Raw genomic sequence first — 24660 nt, 5'->3', positions numbered from 1 at the left:
TTGTTTAGCATTTAGGGTTCTGTTTTTTGATGCATTCACAACCTATTAAGTTGTTTCCCATTGCCTTAACATTGGTTTAAACATCACTTTTCCTTATGTTAGCCCACTATTTTGTGTTCAGTCTGGTTCCATATTTAAGCATGAATTGTGTAAAGTACTCTCTACCCTTAAGCTTACACAGCAGTGGAGAAGGTATAAGCAACAACTGATGCTTTGTAATACAAATGAAGTAATGAAGTGAATGAAAAACACAATGTGTGGAGTGTTGTGGTCCTTGCCTGCTTATAAGCTCAGCTACTAAGAAAGCAGGCGTTTGAGCCCAGTTTGGCAAAGTTAGCCAGACCGTCTCAAAAACAAAAATATAAACGGGAATTGCTGGGGGTTGTGGCAGAGCACTTGCCTAGCTTTCATGAGGCTCTGGGTTCAATCTCCAGTAGTGCCAACATAAAACAAAGCAGAAAAACAGAATGAGATTTAGAGGAAAGAATGAGGATACTTAAGAAGATTGGTATATGTGAGGGTGATAGGTCATAGAAGGCTTTTACACTGATTGAAAGACAAGTATAATTCCAGTAACAGAGGAGGAGGAAGAGTATCACAGATTGAAGAAACTAAGACCAGAGGGAGAAAAATGTAAAAAGTTCTTAGGATAGCAAAGGGCCTAAAGTTGCTGTTTGCAGACAATTGTGAAAGAAACTGGAAAGGGAGGAAAATAGAAATGATACTTAAAAAAAAGACCTGGTACAGTGCTAAGAAGTTAGGGGTTTATTCTGTTTATGAGCTCAGAATATAGTCTGTGTATTAATAATGCCCATGATTTCATGTGAATTTAGTGTTGCTGTTGTTTATCAAGAGAGGGTCAACAACTTTTCCCAGGCCATAGAGGAAAATTGCTATTAGAGTAAAAAGCACTTATTCTCTTGAACTGTCTTGTACTATATAAAGAAAGGAACTAAGAACAACTAAGCTCTAATACTTAAAGCTTAGAAGAGCTGATGAGATGCTGGTTGCTTTAATTTGTGTCTCCATTTTATTTCACAGTCTAATGGGGCTTCTGAAATATCCACTATTTGTTGTCTTTACAGATTAAAGGGTTCTACTTACTGTGTTTACATTTGATACAATTTTCATCCTTTTATGCTGCAGGCCCACTGTTGTGTGCCCTATGATGTTTTGTTTCAGCTATATTTTCCTTGAAGCAAGTAGCTTCAAGTCTTCTGATTTGAAGATGCCACTTTAATTTAAATTTGTTTTCTTTTGTCATAAGGCATGTAGGGAGTTGAGACTGAAGATAGAACTTGGGTCATACTAAAATTTATACCTGACTGGCCAAGTGTTGGTGGCTCATGCCTATAATCCTAGCTACTCAGGAGACTGAGCTCTGAGGGTCTTGTTTGAAGCTATCCTGGGCAGAAAAGTCTATGAGACTCATCTCCAATTAACCATCAAAAAGCCAGAAGTGGAGCTATGGCTTAGAGTGTGAGCCCAATAGAAAAAGCCAAGTGAGTTCCTGAGTTCAAGTCCCAGAACCAGCGTAACTAATTAACTAAATAAAATTTATTCTGATTTTTTTTTGCTGTTTCAGAAATGTAAAGTCCACATCAACTTTAAATTTTGTGATATGATATTAGCTAAAATTAATTAATTAATTTGCCCTCTGCCAAGTAAATAAGGTTCTCATAATAGTGGAGACAATATACTCATCTCTGGGTATTTAAGTTGTTAAGTGAGGAGTTGATTTGATTGCCCTTGTATATACTTTCATCAGTGAGCTTCCATTGTTATAAAAACCAGTCTTTTGGGGGTTGGGGTGGGGATTGTAATCTAGTCTGGCATTAAACTCTATTATCCTTCTGCCTCCCAAGAGTTTAGATTACAAGCTTGTACCACCATGCCTGATGGAGAAAGCCTCTTTTTAAAAACTTTTTATGGGGGGTAGTGGTTGTGCTGAGTATTGAGCCCAGATCCTTGTACAGGCTAAGCACTCTATTACTGAACGATACCCCGGACCTATCTAAAACTGGCTTTTAATTTTTTTGTGCCAATACTGGCACAAAAAAGTTTGAGATAGGGCTGAAAGTCAAGGGCTTATACTCTTCCTTGTTTGGTTGGGTTTTTTTCTGCTCAAGGCTGGCATTCTACCACTTGATCACACCTCTGCTTCTGGCTTTTTTTTTTTGCCAGTTTACTGTAAATAAAAGTCTCAGTTTTGCCTGCCTAGGCTGGCTTTGAATGGCCATCCTAAGATCTCAGCCTCCTGAGTAGCTAGGATGATAGGCATTAGACACCAGTGTCTGGCCAAACCAGATTCCTTTTTTTTTTTTTTTGCCAGTCTTGGGGCTTGAACTCGGGGCCTGGGCACTGTCCCTGAGCTTCTTTTGCAAAAAGCTAGCACTCTACCTACCATTTGAGCCACAGCGCCACTTCCAGCTTTTTTTGTTTATGTGGTACTGAGGAATTGAACCCAGGGCTTCATGCATGCTAGGCAAGCACTCTACCACTAAGCCACATTCCTACCCCCAAACCACATTTTTGTGTCAGACCTCAGAGAAAGACTAGAATGACATATATATTCTGTGGACTTGATACCTAATAATTAGCTTACTTCCTTTGGAAAAGTACAGAGCCAACTATAGACTGTTTATATAGATACTTTTCTAGTTGCTTTCAAGAAGCTGGTTATTCTTACAGACTATTCAATGAAATTAGCTAGGAAGTCCCCCTCCCCCTAAAAGACTGCTATATTTTTATATGTTTCTGCTTTTTATCTATTTAGTATGCTTAAAAATAAAGAGGTAGATTAAATAAATATTTAGAGATACTGGAAAATATATATTTTTTAAGTTCTGGAAACTTTCTGTTTTTATTGATCAGTTTAATGTTCATTTGTGGTCCTCTATGAGGGTTAGTTTTTACTCAATGTTACAGTCACTTTGATCTGACAGGGTTAAAATGTTTTGGACGTTTTCCTTAAGAAAGGTAATCTGCATCTATCTTTTTTTTTTTTTTTTTTTTTGCCAGGCCTGAGGCTTGAACTCAGGGCCTAGGCACTGTCCCTGAGCTCTTTTTGACCAAGGCTAGCGTTCTACCACTTTGAGCTACAGTGCTACTTCTGGTTTTCTGGTTGTTAATTTGAGAAAAGAGTCTTAGAGACTTTACTGCCCAGGCTGGCTTTGAACCTCAATCCTCAGAGCTCAGCTTCTTCAATAGCGAGGATTACAGGTGTGAGCCACTTAGGCCTGGCAGAGAAAATATTTTTATAATATTTTATTTTATTTTTATTTTTTTTCCAGTCCTGGGCCTTGGACTCAGGGCCTGAGCACTGTCCCTGGCTTCTTTTTGCAAAAGGCTAGCACTCTGCCACTTGAGTCACAGCGCCACTTCTGGCCATTTTCTGTATATGTGGTGCTGGGGAATCGAACCTAGGGTTCAAGTATACGAGGCAAGCGCTCTTGCCACTAGGCCATATCCCCAGCCCCTTTTTATAATATTTTAAAACCCAGGATTAAGCTTAAAGCCTTGTGCTTCCCAGATTGGCACTCTTACCACTTGAGCCACACCTCCAGCCCTTTTTTTCATTGGTTAGAGGTAGAGTCTCACTTTATGTCCTAGTGTGGTTGGGCTCTGACTCTTCTCCTTCCCTGTGTTGCTGGGGATGACAATTGTGCATAACCCACATTGCTTTCTCTGTAGATCACCCGCCTTGCTTTCTCTGTAGCTGGGGTGACATAGCCACTAGTTGAGATGGAGTCTCTAACTTTGCATAGTCTAGCTTTGAATCACTCTACATCCCAAGTACGTAACAGTCTGTAGTCACTATACCCAGCAAATAGTGCTGAGATTTTATTTACACACAGCCACAGTGTCGTTTGTTCCTCCCTCCCTCTCTTTTCACTTTCTTTTTTTTGCAGTTCCAGGGACCCAGAGCCTTGACCATGTTAGGCAAAGTACTCTACTATTAAGCTACATTCTTGGCCCTTGCATGTTTTTTGTTGTTGTTGTTTTGGTCCCTCATGAGGCTTGAGCTATGGGCCTGGGTGTTGTCCCTGAGCTCTTCAGTTCAAGACTAGTGTTCTACCACTTGAGCAGCAGCACCACTTCCAGGTTTTATTCTTTCTTTTTCCATTCTTTGTCTTTTCTTTTTTGGTATTGGGATTGAATCCAGGACATTGCACTTGCTAGGCAAGCACTTTGCCACTGAGCTACATCCCAGCCCCCACTTCCAGTTTTCTGGTAGTTAATTGGACATAAGGGTCTCACGGACTGTCTTGCCTGGGGCTGGCTTTGAACCAAGATCCTCAGATCTCAGCCTCCTTAGTAGCTAGGATTACAAGTGTGAGCCACCGATACCGTGAGCCATGATGCCCGCCTTGAGTTTTGACCCAAAGAATTCATCCATTTAACTCTCCCAAGTAAGACATAGCACACTTTCCTCACTTAAGAAGCTTCCTTCTGCTCCTTTGCATTCAATACCAAATTCCTCCCCTTCAGACAACCACTGATTTGATATCTACTGTCATTTTCTCTATTCTGGAACTTCACATAAGTGGGATCAAATCACTGTAACTCCTTTTTTTCCCTTCTCTGTTTTTGAGCTTTCTTTGTGTTGTAGATAAAAGTAGTTTGTTCCTCTTCAGTCCTATAATTGACTCCATTTCTCACAAGAAACCCCAGTTTATTTATCTTTTTTTAAAAAATAGGAATGGGCTCTGTTTTAGTTTTGGAATATTATAAATAAAGCTATAGTGAACAGTTCAACTCCAGTTGTTTATATGGAAAACTTTTCATTTCTCTACCTAGGAATGGGATTGCTGGCTCATACAGTATATGTGCCATAATGAATAGATGTTTTTGAGGTGTTCTCATCAGCAGTGTATGAGAATGTCACATCTTTGGCAAAATTTGGTGTTGTCATTTAAAAAAAAATTACCCATTCTTGTAGGCACAAAGCCAAGTATTTTAATCTATGAAGTTGAAAGATATGCTTATCACTTGCACTTACAGAATTTTTTGTCTGTTTTTAATAGGCTGCTTCTGAGGGACTAATTACCATTTAATTACTTTCTTGCATGTCACATGGGGTCAAAATAGTATTCTGCTTACTATGTAGAATGACTCCTTGCTCTGGTATATTTAGTGATTGGCTTTTGTCTTATTGCCATCCATATCTTATTTCCTTATATTCTGCTTTCTTCCCAGGTGGTATACAAATTGTATTTAGAGCTTTTTCTCCTGCTTCTGGGAATGTTTGTATTAGCTTTGCAATTTTCTCAGCTGCTTAATTCTCATTGAATAAGAGTCTTATTTGGAGCCACTCCCATTAGCTAGCTAAAAAAATCCTCTCATTTGAGCCAAACGTTGGTTTCATATAAAAATGAAAATTATATTAAAATTATCAAGTATATCTGTACAGTGCTGAAAACAAAATAATTTGAGTACATGTAGATACTAAGGAATCAAATTCTGATTTTATTTTGGGTTGTTGGTGTTTTTGGCATTCATCTCGCTCTTCCAACTTTTTTTTTTTGGCCAGTCCTGGGGCTTGGACTCAGGGCCTGAGCACTGTCCCTGGGTTCTTTTTGCTCAAGGCTAGCACTATGCCACTTGAGCCACAGCGCCACTTCTGGCCGTTTTCTGTATATGTGGTGCTGGGGAATTGAACCCAGGGCCTCATGTATATGAGTCAAGCACTCTTGCCACTAGGCCATATCCCCAGCCCTTCCAACATTTTTTTGTGAAAATATTTCAGACATAGAAAAGCTGGGAAAATTGTACAGTGAGTACCAGTATACTTATCACCTTGATTCTAAAATTAACATTTAGTTGTATTTGCTTAATATGTGCTATTAAATTTTTTTCATAGTGCATTTAAACTATCACATTTATTTATTTGTTTGTTTGTTTGTTTATTTATTTATTTAGGTCATGGGGCTTGAGCTCTGGGCCTGGGCACTGTCCCTGAGTTCTTCAGCTCAAGATGAGTGCTCTACCACTTGAGCCACAGTGCCACTTGCGGTTTTCTGGTGGTTAGAGTCTCACGGTTGCCTGGGCTGGCTTTGAACTGTGACCCTCAGATCTCAGCCTCCTGAGTAGCTAGGATTACAGATGTGAGCCATCAGCACCCAACACCGTTTTCTTAGTAGAAGAGACATAAACCAGTAGATCCTACTGGGTAGTATGTAGGACTTAATGGTCATCTTGTCATTCTCATCATTTCCAAATGAACTCCAAGTAGATTGTGTTGCAAAGACAGAAAGATAAGGGAAATTGGTGTAAGAAATGTTTTGTTGGTTTTTTTTGGCCAGTCCTGGGGCTTGGACTTAGGGCCTGAGCACTGTCCCTGGCTTCTTTTTGCTCAAGGCTAGCACTCTGCCACTTGAGCCACAGCGCCACTTCTGGCCATTTTCTATATATGTGGTGCTGGGGAATTGAACCCAGGGCTTCATGTATACGAGGCAAGCACTCTTGCCACTAGGCCGTATCCCCAGCCCGAAATGTTTGTTTTACTTTATTGTTTTTTTACTCTTATCATCATGGAGTCCAAAATTTTTCCAAGATTTTTTTCCCAATTGAAAAATACTATAGCACAAACAACTTTATTTTTTTTATTTTTTTATTTTTTGCCAGTCCTGGGCCTTGGACTCAGGGCCTGAGCACTGTCCCTGGGTTCTTTTTGCTCAAGGCTAGCACTCTGCCACTTGAGCCACAGCGCCACTTCTGGCCGCTTTCTGTATATGTGGTGCTGGGGAATCAAACCCAGGGCCTCATGTTTACAAGGCAAGCACTCTTGCCACTAGGCCATATCCCCAGCCCCATGGACAAACAACTTTATTGACTACTGGCTACCATGTTGTAGAACTTTATCATATTTTAGTCTTACAACAAATAACTCTTATAGCTATAAGTATTACTATCTACATTTTATGTGGGCTAAAAGTTTAAATTAGGGGCTGGGAATATGGCCTAGTGGTAGAGTGCTTGCCTCACATATATGTAGCCCTGGGTTTAATTCCTCAGCACCACATACATAGAAAAAGCCAGAAGTGGCGCTGTGGCTCAAGTGGTAGAGTGCTAGCCTTGAGCACAAGAAGAAGCCAGGGACAGTGCTCAGGCCCTGAGTTCAAGCCCCAGGCTGGCAAAAAAAAAAAAAAAGAGTTTAAATTAGTAATTTTCCTGCTGTTTCATGTGTTAAATGGCATGGTTGATATTCATATCTAAATATGAATTATTCTAAAATACATACTTTGAATTATAAGACTGTACTGTTGAAAGTTTTCCCTTTCTATTTTGCATTTTCTAAGCTCTTCAGAATTATACAGGTTTTGGAGCCATACCTAATTTGAGCTGGTTTAGTAGCATTTATGTGGAAAAGAGTATATCATATAAACATTTTGTGACTAACACTTTTATAACAGATAACCTCTTTTTATCTGGCAGATTTTTTTTAAATATAGAGAGAATATAATAGAGTCTAGCATGGTAGTACATGGCTGTAGACAGATAACCTCTTAATTCTTGAGGAGCGAAGGCCTTTTTTTCAACTCAGACATCCTGAGGTTTTTACTTACTTCATTTCATTTACTAAAGAATGAAATAATTGCTGTCTTTATATTAAGTTGTGGAATGTATAGCATTCTTTCTGTAGTTGAGCCAGATAGTATTTAGGATATAACACTGGAAATTCTTTCCTATTTTTTTTTTTCTGGTACTGAAATTTGATCTCAAAAGCCTTGTGCTTTCTGGTTAGGTTGGTAATCTGCCACAGAGCCAGGCCAGCAGCCTGGCTTTTTGCTGATTATTTTGGAGGTGGAGTCTTGCAGACTTTTTGCCAGAGCTGGCTTTGAACCATTATACCGCAGACCTCTGTCTCCTGAGTAACTAGGATTATAGGAGCTACAAGCACTTGGACTTTTCTTTTTCTTTTTTTGCTGGTACCAGGAATTGAACTCAAGGCTTTGCCTTTGCTTGGTTAGTGCTCTACCACTTGAGCCTTGTCTCTAGCTTGGCTTTTTGCTGGTTGTTTTGGAAATGGAATCTTGTGGACTTTTCTGCCCAGGTTGACTTTGAATTATGATCTTCTAGACCTCAGCCCCTTGAATATCTAGGATTATAGGCATGAGCTACTGGCACCCACCTAAAATCTCCTATTTTGTTAAAAAAATAATTGACATGGATATTTACGAATAAGCTAGGTTCCTATTCTCTTATGGTATTTAACCTTAACCTTTTCAATTTATTTCTTTGCAATCAAAATATTTTTTTGAGGGCTGGGAACATAGCCTAGTGGCAAAGTGCTTGCCTCATATATGTGAAGCCCTGGGTTCGATTCCTCAGCACCATATATATATACACACACATATATATACACATATATATAAAAGCCAGAAGGGGCGCTGTGGCTCAAGTGGTAGAGTGCTAGCCTTGAACAAAAGGAAGCCAGGAACAGTGCTCAGGCCCTGAGTTCAAGCCCCAGGACTGGCAAAGAAAAATCAAAAACCCGAAATTATGGGCTGGCAGATGATATCATCTAATTCTTTGGCCTTAGATTCAATTTTTTTTTTAATTTTTTATTTTTATTTTTATTTTTTGAGCACTGTCCCTGGCTTCCTTTTGTTCAAGGCTAGCACTCTACCACTTGAGCCACAGCGCTACTTCTGGCTTTTTCTGTTTATGTGGTGCTGAGGAATCGAACCCAGGGCTTCAGGCATGCTAAGCAACAAGCACTCTACCACTAAGCCACATTCCCAGCCCCAAGGTTTTCTTGTTTGTTTGTTTTTTTTTTTTGGCCAGCTCAAGGCTAGTGTTCTGCCACATTGAGCCACTGAGCCACTTCCTGTTTTCTGGTGGGTAATTGGAGATAAGAGTGTCATGGACTTTCCTGTCCAGGCTGGCTGTGATCCTCAGATCTCAGCCACTTGAGTAGCTAGGATTACAGGCATGAGCCATGGCACTGGCTAGAATTGATCATTTTCTTTTGATCCTTTAATATGACCCACTCAAATTTTCATCAGTAAAAGAGTTTATTTTCTTCTACAGTACCGATTTTTTTTTTGTAAAATTGTTTTAGATTATTTATAAATTTGACTTTTAGGTTGTAAAATGTCAAGAGTACTAAATTTACTTACTAGCTTGTGTTTTTTTTTTTTTTTTTTTTTTTTTTTTTTTCCAGTCCTGGGGCTTGGATTCAGAGCCTGAGCATTGTCCCTGGCTTCTTTTTGTTCAAGGCTAGCACTCTGCCACTTGAGCCACAGTGCCACTTCTATATATGTGGTGCTGAGGAATCGAACCTAGGGCTTAATGGTATACGACGCAAGCACTCTTGCCACTAGGCCATATTCCCAGCTCCTGACTAGCTTGTTAAACCTGTAATAAGGAAGGAGGCTAGTGAGTGAACGCCTGTCTGCTTAGTTTATGTAAGTGGATGTTTCAGATACCAGACTTTGACAGAGACAATCCCAGTGACTGAAAAGTGTGTGGAAATCTTGTGACTAAACTTAGCGTTTATTTTCAAGGAGGTAAAAAACCTTAATGATTTGGAACAGAACTGAAAAGAACTCTAAGGGGTAGATGAGCTTTTAATATTAAATCTATTAGACATCAGGTATGTATTTCCTGTTTCTCTTGGGATAGCCATGGTAGGGAACCTCCAGGCCAGTTGCCCAGTGGTTTGTGCTGAGACAGCAGACTGGGTCAGCATTCTGGGAAGGTAGTTCAGTTTGCTGAGTGAGTTTTGTAAGACTCAGCATCTTTGTCTGCAAAATTATTGTTCTCCCAAACCTGTACTTTTCCTTATTTTAGCCTTTTTTGTACATAGAGAAATAGGAACAGGAATTAGTAGGATGGTTTACTATGTAACCTTAGGTGTATGGTTTCTAGTTTGAACAGATTAAGGGCTTTAAGTGAGATAGCACAGAATAGGGGAAAAAAAGCGGAATCCTGAGAGATTAATTGGTTTGGGAGAACAAAGGAAGTTGGGTCAGATAATGAAACTTTAAAAAGATAATCATAAAGGCCAAGTGATATAAGAAATTAATATGTATGAAGAGAATAATCTTTAACCCCAATGCAATAAAACTTGATATAAAAAAATTAACTAACTTGAAAATAGAAGGTGAAATTGGAAATAAAATGTAAAGGAACTCTCTTGAGTCATACTATTTTAAGTTTCTATTTATAAATCAAAGGACTGCATTCTGTAATTTTTTTCTTTCTTTTCTTTCTCCCCCCCCCCCCCCTGTAGTACTAGTCTTGGGGCTTGAACTCAGGGCCTGGGCGCTGGTCCCTGAGGTCTTTTGCTCAAGGATAATGCAACAATTCTACCTGTGATTTTTGGGTGGCTAATTGGGGATAAAAGTCTCATAGACTTTCCTGCCCAGGCTGGTTTTGAACCATGATCCTCAGGTCTCAGCCTCCTTACTAGCTAGGATTACAGATGGGAGCTACCAGGTACCTGCTTTCCTTTTTTTTTTTTTTTTTTTTCCTGGTCCTGGGGCTTGAACTCTGGGCGTGGGCACTCTCCCTGAGCTTCTTTTTCTCAAGGTGAGCACCCTACAACTTGAACTACAGAACCACTTTTTTGAGTAGCTTATTGGAGATAAAAGCCTCACAAGTTTCCTGGTCTGGATGGCTTCAAATAACGATTCTCAGATCTCAACCTCCTGAGTAGCTAGGATTACAGGTGTGAGCTACCAGTGCCTGGCACGATTTTTTTTTTTAGTTTAAATGGACAGACTACAGTTTAAAAGTCACTTTGGGGTGGGGGGCCTGTCCTGGGCCTTGGACTCAGGGCCTGAGCACTGTCCCTTGCTTCTTTTTGCTCAAGGCTAGCACTCTGCCACTTTAGCCACAGCGCCACTTCTGGCCGTTTTCTGTGTATGTGGTGCTGGGGAATCGAACTTAGGGCTTCGTGTATATGAGGCAAGCACTCTTGCCATATTCCCAGCCCTAAAAGTCACTTTGATTGTATTCTACATATGCTTAGCATAAAAGGCTTTGCTTCCTCAGCATCACCCTCTTTCCCTTGTGTTTTTCTGAAGCTGTGTGTGGGATATTAGAATAGAGGAAGGATAGATCCTCTCACCTGTTTCCTTTTTCTCTCCTTAACATTAGTTCACAAGCAATTTGCACTTTAGAATTTGTAAAGGTAGAAAGAATTTTTTAGGAACCAAATGAACTTTTCAATCTCTGGCACTGGAGTGGGGACAGGAGAAGAGGGTGGAAATATAAAGTGTTTGGACCCTTCTGGTTTATGGGATTGTCTTTTTCCCTTTTTCCCCTTAGGAACGGCGTGAATGTTGAGGGGGCGACCCACAAGCAGGTGGTGGACCTGATCCGAGCAGGCGAGAAGGAATTGATCTTGACAGTGTTGTCTGTACCTCCTCATGAGGCGGATAACCTAGATCCCAGTGACGACTCCTTGGGACAATCATTTTATGATTACACAGAAAAGCAAGCAGTGCCCATTTCGGTGCCCACATACAAACATGTGGAGCAGAATGGTGAGAAGTTTGTGGTGAGTGTCAGCCCAACTTGATCCTCAGACATCTAGCTTTCATTTCCCTCAGTCTTATGAATATATTAGAAGAATAGAGTAAAAAACTGCAATCCAGATCAGATTGTCTACCAGGAAAAAGGGTTCGTACATAGATTAGAGACATCTGATTCATTGCAGGGGATGAACTATTTAAGAGTTCTATTTCTGCTTAAGTGCAATTTCATCTTATTTCCTGACAGTTTCAAGTTTGCATGGGAGTTTCTTTAATGCTTGCTTGTTTGTTCTTTTATTGGTTACCATATCTCTTTGCTAGTAGTAATCTCTTGTTTGTTGACCGTGGAGCTATAGAGCAAGGGTAATTTTATAAGTTGGTGTCTACCCTCTGTGTTGGGTAATGCAGAGGTTTGTCTGTTTTTGAGCCTATGCCTTCTTATACTCCTCATTACATCTTTTCTTTTTCATTTCTTTGGAGATGCATGTGTGCATGATTTAACTCAGATTTTCCTCAAGATTCCAGTTATACTAAATACAATTCCCGTTAGATATTTTACACATTTCTGATTTGTTGTTATGGTAGACATGTAGGAAAGCCCATAATGAATTTTGGGTAATGTGTGCCAGCCCCTTCCTGAATGCTGCTGTTTGTTCCTCAAAATATCATTGCCACTGATAATCTCAGTCTACTTATTTTCCTGTTGGTTTCAGTATTGTTTTTTGCCTTTGATTCTTTGGGAATATTGATATAATGAGAAATATTCGTTATTCCTTGTAGAAAAGTGGCTTCTGTTAGATACTTGCTAACAGATAGCAGGTGTTTAAAACACATCTGCAGGTCTGGGAATATAGCTCAGTGGTGGCTTTCCTAGCATGTGAAGGACCTTGAGTTCACCCCTTAGCATCATTTAAAAGAAGAAAAAAATGAATCTGATGATTTGAGTGGCAGCCTCTGACACTGGAATTTGTTCCCTGCGTAGGAATGAGCCACTAAACATTTATGGAATTGTTTTCTGAGGAGATAAGAAAATCAAGGAAGCCAGGAGAATTGCAGAGGGATTAAATAGTTTGCATTATAACTTAGCTGGAGATGATGGCACATAGGTTTTATACCATCATGGTCCTTGTGTTCTTAGAGCTATACACAAAATTTAGAGTTCTTTGCCTCGAAAGTACTGTGAAACTAAAGGCAGGTAGGAAGTTGAAATTAAGGTCATATCTTAAAAGTAGAGCAGATTGGGTATTGGGACCTTTGGGAATTATTTAAGACCTTGAGAATTTCTGTAGACTTGAAAAAAGAAATGAAACTACTAATTGTTCTTTTTTTTAAACAGCCTTTTAAAGTATAATTTTTTTTTTTTTTTTGGCCAGTCCTGGGCCTTGGACTCAGGGCCTGAGCACTGTCCCTGGCTTCTTCCCGCTCAAGGCTAGCACTCTGCCACTTGAGCCACAGCGCCCCTTCTGGCCGTTTTCTGTATATGTGGTGCTGGGGAATCGAACCTAGGGCCTCGTGTATCCGAGGCAGGCACTCTTGCCACTAGGCTATATCCCCAGCCCTAAAGTATAATTTATCTGTGTTAATATTTGCTTAGTTAAATGTCTGGTTTTATTAGCTCTGATAAATGTTCATAGACTTTTTTTTTTTTTGGCCTGTCTTGGAGCTTGAACTCAGTGCTTAAGCACTGTTGTTGGCTTCTTTTTGCCCAAAGCTAGCACTCTACCACTTGAGCCACAGTGTCAATTCTGGCTTTTTCTGTTTATGTGGTACTGAGGAATCAAAAGAGTTTCATGCATGCTAGGCAAGCACTTTACTGCTAAGCCACATTCCCAGCCCCTGTTTATGGTATAAACTTTTATCCACAAGAAACTATCTGCTTGACTTGTCTGCCCATTAAAAAACAACAACAACAACAAAAACAAAGAAAGAAACATCAAGCCAGAAGTGTGGCCACAAGTGGAAGAGGTCTGCCTAGCAAACATGAGGCCCTGAGTTCAAACCCAAACTGCAAAAACAGAAAAGAAAAGATTATCTTCAGGAATTGAAAGGGTTTGTTATATATTCTGGGTATATTACCAACTAGATGTTTTTTGTTCGTTTTTTTTTTTGGCCAGTCCTGGGCCTTGGACTCAGGGCCTGAGCACTGTCCCTGGCTTCCTTTTGCTCAAGGCTTTCACTCTGCCACTTGAGCCACAGCGCCACTTCTGGCCATTTTCCATATATGTGGTACTGGGGGAATTGAACCCAGGGCTTCATGTATACGAGGCAGGCTCTCTTGCCACTAGGCCATATTCCCAGCCCCCCAACTAGATGTTTTATAAATATTTCTACAAGTATATAAGTTGCCCTTTCCTTTTTATTTTTTAAAGTAGTTTGCAAACAGTAGAAGTTAGAAATTTTGATGAAGTCAACTTTAAAAAAAATTTTTTTTTACATCAGCTTTAATTCAGGGTCTATATTCTTATTCAGCTTTTTCCTCTCTCTCTCTCTCTCTCTCTCTCTCTCTCTCTCTCTCCTCTCTCTCTCTCTCCTCTCTCTCTCTCCTCTCTCTCTCTCTCTCTCTCTCTCTCTCTCTCTGTCTCTCTCCTTTCTTTTTTTCTTTCTTCTTGCCAGTCCTGGGCTTGGTCAGGGCCTGAGAACTATCCCTGGCTTCTTTCTGCTCAAGGCTAGCACTCTACCACTTGAGCCACAGCGCCACTTCTGGCTTTTCCTGTTTATGTGGTGCTGAGGAATTGAACTCAGGGCTTCGTGTATACTAGGCAAGCACTCTACCACTAGGCCATATTCCCAGCCCAGCGTGTTTTTTTTTGGTACCCATACTGGAGCTTGAACTCAGAGCCTGGTGCTCTTGCTTTGCTTTTTTTTTTTTTTGGTTGGGGTGTTTTTTTTTGTTTTTGTTTTTTCCTTTTTGGTACTGGGGATTGATCCCAGGATGCTGCATTTGCTAGGCAAGTGCTTTGCCACTGAGCTACATCCAGCCTTTTTGAAATTTTTTCCTTCTTATTTTTGTGCTGGTCCTGGGGCTTGAACTCAGGGCTTGGCTACTGTCCCTGAGCTCTTTTTTGCCGAAGCCCTAGTGCTCTACCACTTGAACCACAGCTCCACTTCTAGCTGTTTGGAAGTTAATTGTAAGATTCTCATAGACTTTCCTGCTTGGGCTGGCTTTAAACCTTGATTCTTAGGTCTCAGCCACCTTAGTAGCTAGGATTAAAGGTGTGAGCCACCAGCACACAGCTGCTTTTCTGGTTCAAGGCTGGCTCTGTATCATTAGTATCATGCCTCCACTTTTGTCTTTTTTGCTGGTTAGTTGAGAATAAAAAGTCTCAGGGAAATTTCCACCCAGGCTGCTTCGAACTGGGATCTTCACATCTTCCTCCATTTGTATGCCTCCCAATACCCTTCCCCCCAAACATGCTCCCACTTCCTGGTATTCATGATTTGTATCTTCTTGATTCAATTTAGTTGTCTATTAATTGCATTATTTGTTCTTTTCTATTTAATTTTTTTACATCTTTATTTATTCTGGATATTAATCTTTTATCTGTTGCATAGGTAGTAAAGATTTTCTCCTGTTCTGTGGATTATCTGAGCTTTTTAAATTTGGTGTAGTCCCATTTGTCAATTCTTGCTCTTGTTTTCTGAACAATTGTAGTCCTATTCAGAAAATAATTATGTGTACTTGTAACTTCCAGGGATTTTTCTATGATTTTATTTAATTATTTTGTTGCCAGTCCTGAGTCTTGAACTCAGAGCTAGGTCACTCTCCCTGAGCTTTTTTGCTCAAGGCTAGTGCTCTATCACTTGAGCCACAACTCTACTTCCAACTGTTTGGTAGTTCATTGAAGATGAGAGTGTCTTGGACTTTCCTGTGCCATCTGGCTATTTTGAGTGGAATTGTTTTTCTGATTTCTTTCTCGGCCTGTTAGTTATTAGTATTTAGGAAAGCTTCTGAGTTTTGAGTGTTAATTTTATATCCTGGTCATTTCTAAAAGTGTCTATCAGATTTAGAAGTTTCTGGTGGAATCGATAAGGTTTGTTTAAACAGAGAATATATCATCTGGAAATAGGATGTTTTGACTTCTCCCTTTCTTATTTGAATGTTTTTTTCTTTCTTTCTCTTGCTTTATTGCTCTGACTAGAAATTCAAGTAATAAGTAAGAGTGGGAAAAGTGGACTTGTTCTTGACTTTAGGATGAATGATTTTAGTTTTTCTGCATTTGATATGATGTTGGCTAAATAAGACTTTATTAAGTTCAGGTACTTCTTTTTAGATTTCTAGCTTCTTCAGAGCTTTTATCATAAAAGGAAGTTGGATTTTGTCATAGGTCTTTCCTACCACAATTGAGATGATCATGTGATTTTCTTGATCCTGTTTGTGTGATATGTTTCATTAATTGATTTACCTATGTTAAACTATCCTTGTAACCTTAAGATGAAACCAGTTTGATCATGGTGTGTGAGTGTGAGTGTGTATGTGTATGTGTATTTGTATGTATGTATGTATGTATGTATGTGTGCATTCATGTATATGTATGTGTGAGTTTTGGAGCTTGAATTCAGGGCCTATAAACTGTCCTTGAGCTTGTGCTCAAGGCTAGCACTCTACCCCTTGAGCCATAGCTCCACTTATGGCTTTATTTAGTGATTAATTGGAGATAAGAGTCTTACAAACTTTCCTTCTTTGGCTGGCTTTGATCTATTATTCTCATATCTCAGCCTCCTGAGATCTAGGATTACAAGTGTGAAGCGCCCGCTGTGTATGATCTTTTTAACATGTTGAATTTAATTTGCAAGAATTTTGTTGAGAATTTCTACATTGATATTCATCAGTGAGATTTGTCTATACTTTTCTTTTTCTGCTGCATCTTTGGTTTTGGAAAGAGTGCAATAGTAGCTTCACAGAATGAATTTGGTAGTACTCCTTTTTCTATTTCATAGAAGAGTTTGAGGATTATTGGTTTTAGTTCTTCTTTAAAGCCTTGATAGAATTTGGCAGTTAATCCATCTATTTCTGTGCTTTTCTTATTGGGAGACTATTATTGCTTCATTCTTTTTTTTTTTTTTTTTTTTTTTGGCCAGTCCTGGGCCTTGGACTCAGGGCCTGAGCACTGTCCCCTGGCTTCTTTTTGCTCAAGGCTAGCACTCTGCCACTTGAGCCACAGCGCCGCTTCTGGCCGTTTTCTGTATATGTGGTGCTGGGGAATTGAACCTAGGGCCTCGTGTATCCGAGGCAGGCACTCTTGCCACTAGGCTATATCCCCAGCCCTTATTGCTTCATTCTTATTGCTTGATATAAATTTAAGTGGTTTATACCCTTGGTTCAATTTTGGTAGGTCAAATGGATCTAAAAATTTATCCATATCTTCCAGATTTTCCAGTTTATTTGGATACAGGTTCTCAAAGCATTTCTTCACTAACCTTTGAATTTATTTGTTGTGATAATCTCTTTCCATCACTTATTTGTTGAGTCTCTTCTGTCTTTTTGGTTAAACTATTATTTGTGTTTTCAGAGAACCAACTGTTTGTTTCATTAATTCTTTGTCTAGTTTTTTAAAATCTCCATTTCATTAGTTTCTGTCCTAATCTTTATTATTTCTTTTCATCTGCTAATTTGGAGTTTGGCTTGTTTATGTTTTTTAAACACTTTTGAAGTGTATCATTAGGCTGTTTATTTGAGAGTTCTCTTTTGTGTTTGTGTGTGTTTTAATGTAGGCATACATATATACATTTTCCAGTCAGCATTACCTTTGCTGTATCACAAAGATTCTGATGGGTTACATTTTCATTTTCATTAGATCCTTGGAATATTTTGGTTTCTCCTTTAATTTCTTCAGTGGCCCACTCATCATCCAGTGTGTTAAATCTAGATTAATTCCATGATGGTATAGTAGAATTTAAGGATTAATTTCAATTTTATTGAATTTGTTAAGACATGCTTTATGTCCTAGAATATTATCCATTTTGGAAAAAATTACATGTGCTGCTGAGAGGAATGTGTATTTTGGCATCTACTGGATGGAACACTGGAAGATGTCTGTTAGGTCCATTTTGGTTTTGGTGTTGCTTAGTTCTTAGTTTTCTTTGTTGATTTTTGTTTGTTTTGTTTGTTGTGGAATTTGGTTCTTTTTATTCTTCCTCTGGTAATATAACTATGGAAGGAAAAATACTCTTTAAAGGAATACAACAAACTCTGGCACTCAGCATTAAATTCTTAGTGTGTAGTCAATAAAAATTAACAGACATATAAAGAAGTATGAAAATTCAATCTGCAGGGGCTGGGGATATGGCCTAGTGGCAAGAGTTCTTGCCTCCTATACGAGGCCCTGGGTTCAATTCCCCAGCACCACATATATAGAAAACGGCCAGAAGTGGCGCTGTGGCTCAAGTGGCAGAGTGCTAGCCTTGAGCAAAAAGAAGCCAGGGAAAGTGCTCAGGCCCTGAGTCCAAGCCCCAAGACTGGCCAAAAAAAAAGAAAAGAAAAGAAAATTCAATCTGCAGTGAGGAGAAAGAACAACCAATAGAAACATACTAAAAAATGACAGTCTGCAAACTCTCATTTCCTATAGACTACATGTCTAATAGGGTCTATTTTTTTCCCTGTATTTTCTTATTTTTATTTTTTTCCTTTGTGGGCAGGGTTCCTTTAAATATCTTTTGCCATACTAGTTTAATAGTTATGAATCCTTCAGCTTTTGCTTATGGATTTTTATGTGGTTTTTTCTCAATTATGATGGATATATTGTTGCTGTGCACACAAATCTAGATTGACAAAAGTTTCTTTCTTTCTTTTTTTTTTTGTCATGGGGCTTGAATTCAGTCTGGATTCTGTCCCTGAGTTCTTTCTGCTGAAGGCTAGCACTCTGCTACTTTGAGCCACAGGTCCTCTTCCAGTTTTCTGGCAGTTAATTGGAGATAAAGAGTCTCACAGACTTTGGTATCCTAACTGGTTTTGAATCATGATCCTCAGATCTCAGCCTCCTGAGTAGGTAGGATTACAGGCATAAGCTACCATTGCCCAGCTGGGTTTTTAAAAATTGTTGTTTGAAGGCTGGGAACGTGGCTTAGTGGTAGAGTGCTTGCCTAGCATGCACGAAGCCCTGGGTTCGATTCCTCAGCACCACATAAATAGAAAAAGCTGAAAGTAGCACTTTAGCCTTGAGCAAAAAGAAGCCAGAGACAGTGCTCAGGCCCTGAGTTCAAGCTCCAGGATTTGGGGGGGGGGGTGGAATTGCTCTTTGATTTTTCCCCTGTAATATTTATTTATTTAAATAAATTTTTTGTTTTCTTAGTAATATTTGCCCCTCTATCTTTCTTTCTTTCTTTAATTAATTAATTTCTGTCGGCTATGGGGCTTGAACTCTGGGCCTGGGCACTGTCCCTCAGCTCTTCAGCTCAAGACTCTACCACTTGAGCCACAGCTCTACTTTCAGTTTTCTAGTGATTAATTGGAGATAAGAGTCTCATAGGGCTGGGGATATAGCCTAGCGGCAAGAGTGCCTGCCTCGGATATACGAGGCCCTAGGTTCGATTCCCCAGCACCACATATACAGAAAACGGCCAGAAGCGGCGCTGTGGCTCAAGTGGCAGAGTGCTAGCCTTGAGCGGGAAGAAGCCAGGGACAGTGCTCAGGCCCTGAGTCCAAGGCCCAGGACTGGCCAAAAAAAAAAAAAAAAAGAGTCTCATAGACTTTCCTGCCCTGGCTGGCTTTGAACCATGATCCTCAGATCTCAGCCTTCTGAGTAGCTAGGATTGCAAGTGTAAGCCACCAGTGCCTGGCCTAAAATTTTTTTTGCTTGGGTTTGAACTCAGGTCTTTCTGTTTGATAGATAGATTTACTTTTTTCTGGTTTGTTTTTGCCAATGCTTGGGTTTGAACTCAGGGCCTGGGCACTGTCCTAAGGCAAGCACTTTACCACTTGAGCCACAGCGCCACTCCCAGCTTTTTCTGTGTTTGTTGTACTGAGGAATCAAAAGTACTCTACCATCAAGCCATATTCCCATCCCAGTAGGTTTTCTTATACTTGAATTATGATCCAAGCTTTGTTGCTTTAGTTATGTTTCAGATAGTGCTTCATGTAATTTTGCCCAGCCTGGCCTGAACTGTGATCCTCCTCCCTGTAGCCAAGATGACAGTCACATACTACCATCACTAGCTTATTGGTCTCAGTAACTTTTTGTTCAGACTGGCCTCAAATCACGATCCTCCTGATCACCACCTCACAAGAAGCAGTCATAAACCACTGTACATATCTTATCATGCAGTACTTAACTCTTTTAAATATTATATGTAAAAGATGTATAGATATGTATAGGCTGAAATAGTATTTAACTTGGAACTGGACAGGTCTTTTCTGTTAGGGAATCGATTCAATTAATTAAGCTGGGTTTGAGTTTTGCTGTAGCTATCATTTTTCTAAAAATTGTGATTATTAAGTAGCAATGCTTCTTGACAATATCACCCCTTCCTTTGTCCTCCCCTATCTCTCCCTCTCATCCCTGTCTACAAGTTTCATAGTTCATTTTTGCATAGTGTACATTGAATACAATAACTACTTTTTTTTTTTTTTTGGCCAGTCCTGGGACTTGGACTCAGGGCCTGAGCACTATCCCTGGCTTCTTCCCGCTCAAGGCTAGCACTCTGCCACCTGAGCCACAGCGCCCCTTCAGGCCGTTTTCCATATATGTGGAGCTGGGGAATCGAACCTAGAGCTTCATGTGTTGGAGGCAAGCACTCTTGCCACTAGGCCATATTCCCAGCCCCAATAACTACTTTTATCTCACCCTTCCTCCCTCCATTCTGTGTTCCCCTTACCCACCCTCCCTCCCTCAAAGAAAAAAAATCAGTGTCTCTGTTTCCTGGTATTTGATGAACAGTGCTTTAGTTGTTCAGAGAAGTTACACTTTTGGATTCCTCCCCTAACTATATCCTCCTTTAGTCAGTTTGTGTATAAATATATGGATCTCTATATATTATTATGCCTAGTTGTATTTTATTTTTTTTGGCCAGTCCTGGGGCTTTGACTCAGGGCCTGAGCACTGTCCCTGGCTTCTTTTTGCTAGCACTATGCCACTTGAGCCACAGCGCCACTTCTGGCCATTTTCTGTATATGTGGTGCTGGGGAATCGAACCCAGGGCCTCATGTATACGAGGCAGGCACTCTTGCCACTAGGCCATATCCCCAGCCCCCTAGTTGTATTTTAGATCTAGCTTCCACATATGAGAGAAAACATGTGCTGTTGGTCTCTCTGAGTCTGGCTTACTCATTTAACATGACTTATTCTAGGTTCATCCATTTTCTGCAAATGACACAGTAATCTCTCTTAATGGATGAGCAAAATTCCATTGTGTATAGGTACCACATTTTCTTGATCTCTCATCTGCTATAGGGCATCTGGGCTGTTTCCATCATTGGGCTATTGTGAGCAGTGCAGCAATAAACATGAATGTGCAGGTGTCTAATTTACTGTATCTTGACTTGTAATGCTCTGGATAAATGCCCAAGAATGGTATGGCTGGATCATAGAGTAGTCCTATGTTTAGTTTTTTTGTTGTTTCTTTTTTTTGGCAGTCCTGGGGCTTGGACCCAGGGCTTCATGTATACGAGGCAAGCACTCTTGCCACTAGGCCGTATCCCCAGCCCCCTATGTTTAGTTTTTTGAGGACTATCCAAACTTCTTCCCAGAGTGGTTGTACTGGTTACATTCCCACCAGTAGTGTAGTAGGGTTTCTTTTTCACCACATCCCTGCCAGCATTTATTATTGTTTAAATTCTCAACACTGGCTAATCTTACTAGGGTAAGATGGAATCTCAGTGTTGTTTTGTTTAGATTTCCTTCCTTTGCCAATTTATTGATTGGTTTATTCATTTTTGCGGGGGGAGGTTCTTGAACTCCTTGTATATTTTGGATATTAGGCCTTTGTCAGATATATAGCTTGTAAAGATCTTTATAGTTTTGTAACTATGTCTTTTGTTGTGCAGAAATTTTTTAGTTGGATGTAATTCCATTTGTCAAGTTTCTATTTGTTGTGTGCCTGGGACTCTTGAAAAGTTAATGCCTATACAGATAAGTTCCTTTTTTTTTTTTTTTAATGTTGGTCATGAAGCTTGAACTTGGGGTCTAGGTGCTATTCCTTAGGTTTTTTCCTCAAGGCAAGCATTCTACTTTGAGCCATAGCGATACTTGTGGCTTTCTGGTGTTTAATTGGAGATAAGAGCCTCTTAGGGACTTTCTTTCATATGCAGGCTGGCTTTGAACCATGATGCTCATCACCAGCACCAAGTTCTGTTGTTTCTCTTAGTCCATCTTGTAGTAATTTCAGAGTTTAAAGTTTGATGTTGAAGTCTTTGATCCATTTTGAGGTGTTTTTTTTTGTAATTTATTTATTAATTAAACACAATTTTTTTGACAAGGTGTTGTGCAAAAGGTACAGTTACATAGTAGGGCAGTGTATACATTTCTTGTGATATCTTACACCCTGTTTTTCTTTCCCTTCCCTGGGTCAGGTAGACATATATACAATACACAATGTACCAAGAACATATACAGTAGCCACGTGGCCTACGCCCAAGAAAATTCGCCTAGGGCTTTAAATGTAATGTCGATATTAGACAATATGTTGACAGTAGTCTTATATGAACGTACATACATAGCTTTTGAGCTATTGTATTCCACTGAGAGGTCGATTTTTGACCTTTATATGTTGAGTAGTTGTTTGGTTTTAGTTACATACTGTTGGGTCGCTGACCCAGTCCTGTGGGAAATACCATTTGACAAGCAGTTTTTGGTTTCACAGACCTGGTCTCTACTGTCTCTCCATCACCCCTTCTTAACAGTCATATATCAGAGAGATCATGCTCCTTTGTTTTCTGTGTTCTAGGCTTGTCTTGCTCAACATTATTTGTTCAAGTTCTGACCATTTCCCTGCGAATAACAATATTTCACCATTCCTAATTGCTATGTAGTATTCCATTGTGTATAGGTACCATATTTTTTGGATCCATTTATCTATGGAGGGGCATCTGGGTTGTTTCCATATTTTGGCTATTGTGAATTGTGCAGCGATAAACATGGAAGTACAAATGTCTTTTTGATATCTTGGGACCTGCTGTTCAGGATAGATGCCTAGGAGTGGTATGGCTGGGTCATAGGCTAGGTCATTTTGAGCTGTTATTGATATAAGGTGACACCAGACAGTTATCCAGTTTTAGTTTTCTTGATATGGACATCCAGTTTTCCCAATACCAGTTACTGAAGAGGCTTTTTTCCCCCCAATGTATATTTTTTGCTCTCGTCAAATATCAGATGACTAAGTATATGATTTTATTTCTGAGTCTTCTAGTCCATCCCATTGGTCTTCAGATTTGCTTTCATGCTAGTACTAAACTTTTTTTTTTCTTTGACAGTCCTGGGGTTTGAAATCAGGGCCTATGCACTGTCCCTGAGCTTCTTTTGCTCAAGGCTAGCACTCTATCACTTGAGCCACAGCACCACTTCCGGCCTTTTCTGTTTATGTGGTACTGAGGAGTTGAACCCAGGGGCTTCATGCATGCTAGGCAAGCACTCTACCACTAAGCCACATTCCTAACTCACCATGCTGTTTTTGTTATTACAGTGTGTAGTAAAGTTTGAGGTCTAAATTTGTGATACCACTAGCATTGCATATATATATATGTTAAATTTTTATTTCACAATATACTTTTTCTTAAATTTTATTTCAGTGCCTGAGCACTGTCCTTGGCTTTTTTTTGCTCAAAGCTAGCACTCTACCCCTTGAGTCACAGCACCACTTTTGGCTTTTTCTGTTTATGTGATGCTAAGGAATCAAACCCAGGGCTTCCTGCATGGCATTGCTTTTTTTTGCCTAAAATTCCTTTGGCTATTTGAGGTTTTTTATTGTTCCATGTGAATTTTTGATTGTTTTCTCTTTCTCAGAGAAGAACGTCACTGGGACTTTGATGGGAATTGCACTGAATTTGTAGATTGTCTTTGGCAATATGATCATTTTCACTATGCTAATTCTGCCTATCCATAAATGTGAGGTCTTTTAATTTCCTGATGTTTATTTCTATGATTTTTGAGGCTATTGTAAGTGGAATTGTTTCTGATATCTTTGTCTGTATATAGTTGGTATACAGAAAAACAACTGATTATTGTGGGGTGATTTTTGTATCCTGCTACTTTGCCAAAGTGATGGATCATTTCTAGAAACTTAGGAGTGGGGTTTCTAGAATCTTTTTTGCTTATTTATTTATTTAGGCCTAGCATCTCTGGGATAAAACTGTCTTAGTCATAGTGTATTATTTTCAAAATTAGTTGTTAAATTCGGTTAGCAAGTATTTTATTAAGAAGCTTTGCCTCTCTGTTCATTAAAGAGACTGGTCTATAGTTCTCTTTTATTGTTGCGTCCCTGCCTGGTTTTGAGATCAGTATAATACTGGCTTCACAGAATATGTTTGGTAGTAATCCTTCCATTTCTTCTCCTCCTTCCCCTCCTTCCCCCTCCTTTCCCTCCTCCTCCTCCCCCTCCTCCTTTCTTCTCCCCTCCTCTCCCCTCCGCCCCCCCTCCCCCTTCTCCTCTTTCTCCCCCTCATCCCTTCCTCCCCCCTCCTTCTTTCTTTGGTTGTGGGGCATTTGAGCGTTTGTTGCTCAAAACTCTTGTGCTTTACTGATTTTAGTCACAGCTCTATCCCTGGATGTTTGGTGATTAATTTAATGTGATAAGACTGTCACAGACTTTGCTGCCCAGGCTGCCTTTGAGCCATGATCCTCAGATGTAAAGCCTCCTGAGAGTAGCCCTGAGCCACCTGGTGCCTAGCCTTCCATTTCTATTTCATGGAAAAGTTTGAGGAGTACTAGTGGTAGTTCATCTTTAAAGGTTTTATGCAATTCAACTGTGAATTCATCCAGACCTCGACTTTTCCTTGTTGGGAGACTTACTTCCTTGATCTCATTACTTGTTGAGTCTAAGTGGTTTATATTTTCTTGATTCAGTTTAGACAGTTCATATGTTTCTGTGAATTTATCAATTTCTACTAGACTTTCTTATTTGAGTATAGGTTTTGAAAATAGTCCTTCATAATCTTTCAGATTTCTTTAATGTTTGTTGTGCTATTCCCATTTTCATCTCTCATTTTGTCGGTTTGAGTCTCCTTAATTCATTGATTTCTGCCCTA

The 24660-nt window shown here is 39.7% G+C and overlaps 1 protein-coding gene across 2 annotated transcripts in view; it reads left to right on the top strand.

Annotated features, from left to right (window-relative positions):
- Snx27 (sorting nexin 27) overlaps positions 1-24660 on the top strand; it is a 79836-nt gene that overhangs the window by 8974 nt on the left and 46202 nt on the right. For both annotated transcript variants that reach the window (XM_048358133.1, XM_048358132.1), the window contains exon 2: positions 11281-11512. In XM_048358133.1, the coding sequence (XP_048214090.1) occupies positions 11281-11512 (232 nt within the window). The remainder of the gene's footprint in view (positions 1-11280; positions 11513-24660) is intronic.

The sequence above is a fragment of the Perognathus longimembris genome, chromosome 11 (genome assembly GCF_023159225.1).
Source record: "Perognathus longimembris pacificus isolate PPM17 chromosome 11, ASM2315922v1, whole genome shotgun sequence".
Lineage (NCBI taxonomy): Eukaryota > Metazoa > Chordata > Mammalia > Rodentia > Heteromyidae > Perognathus > Perognathus longimembris.
This window is presented reverse-complemented; position numbering and strand designations above follow the sequence as displayed.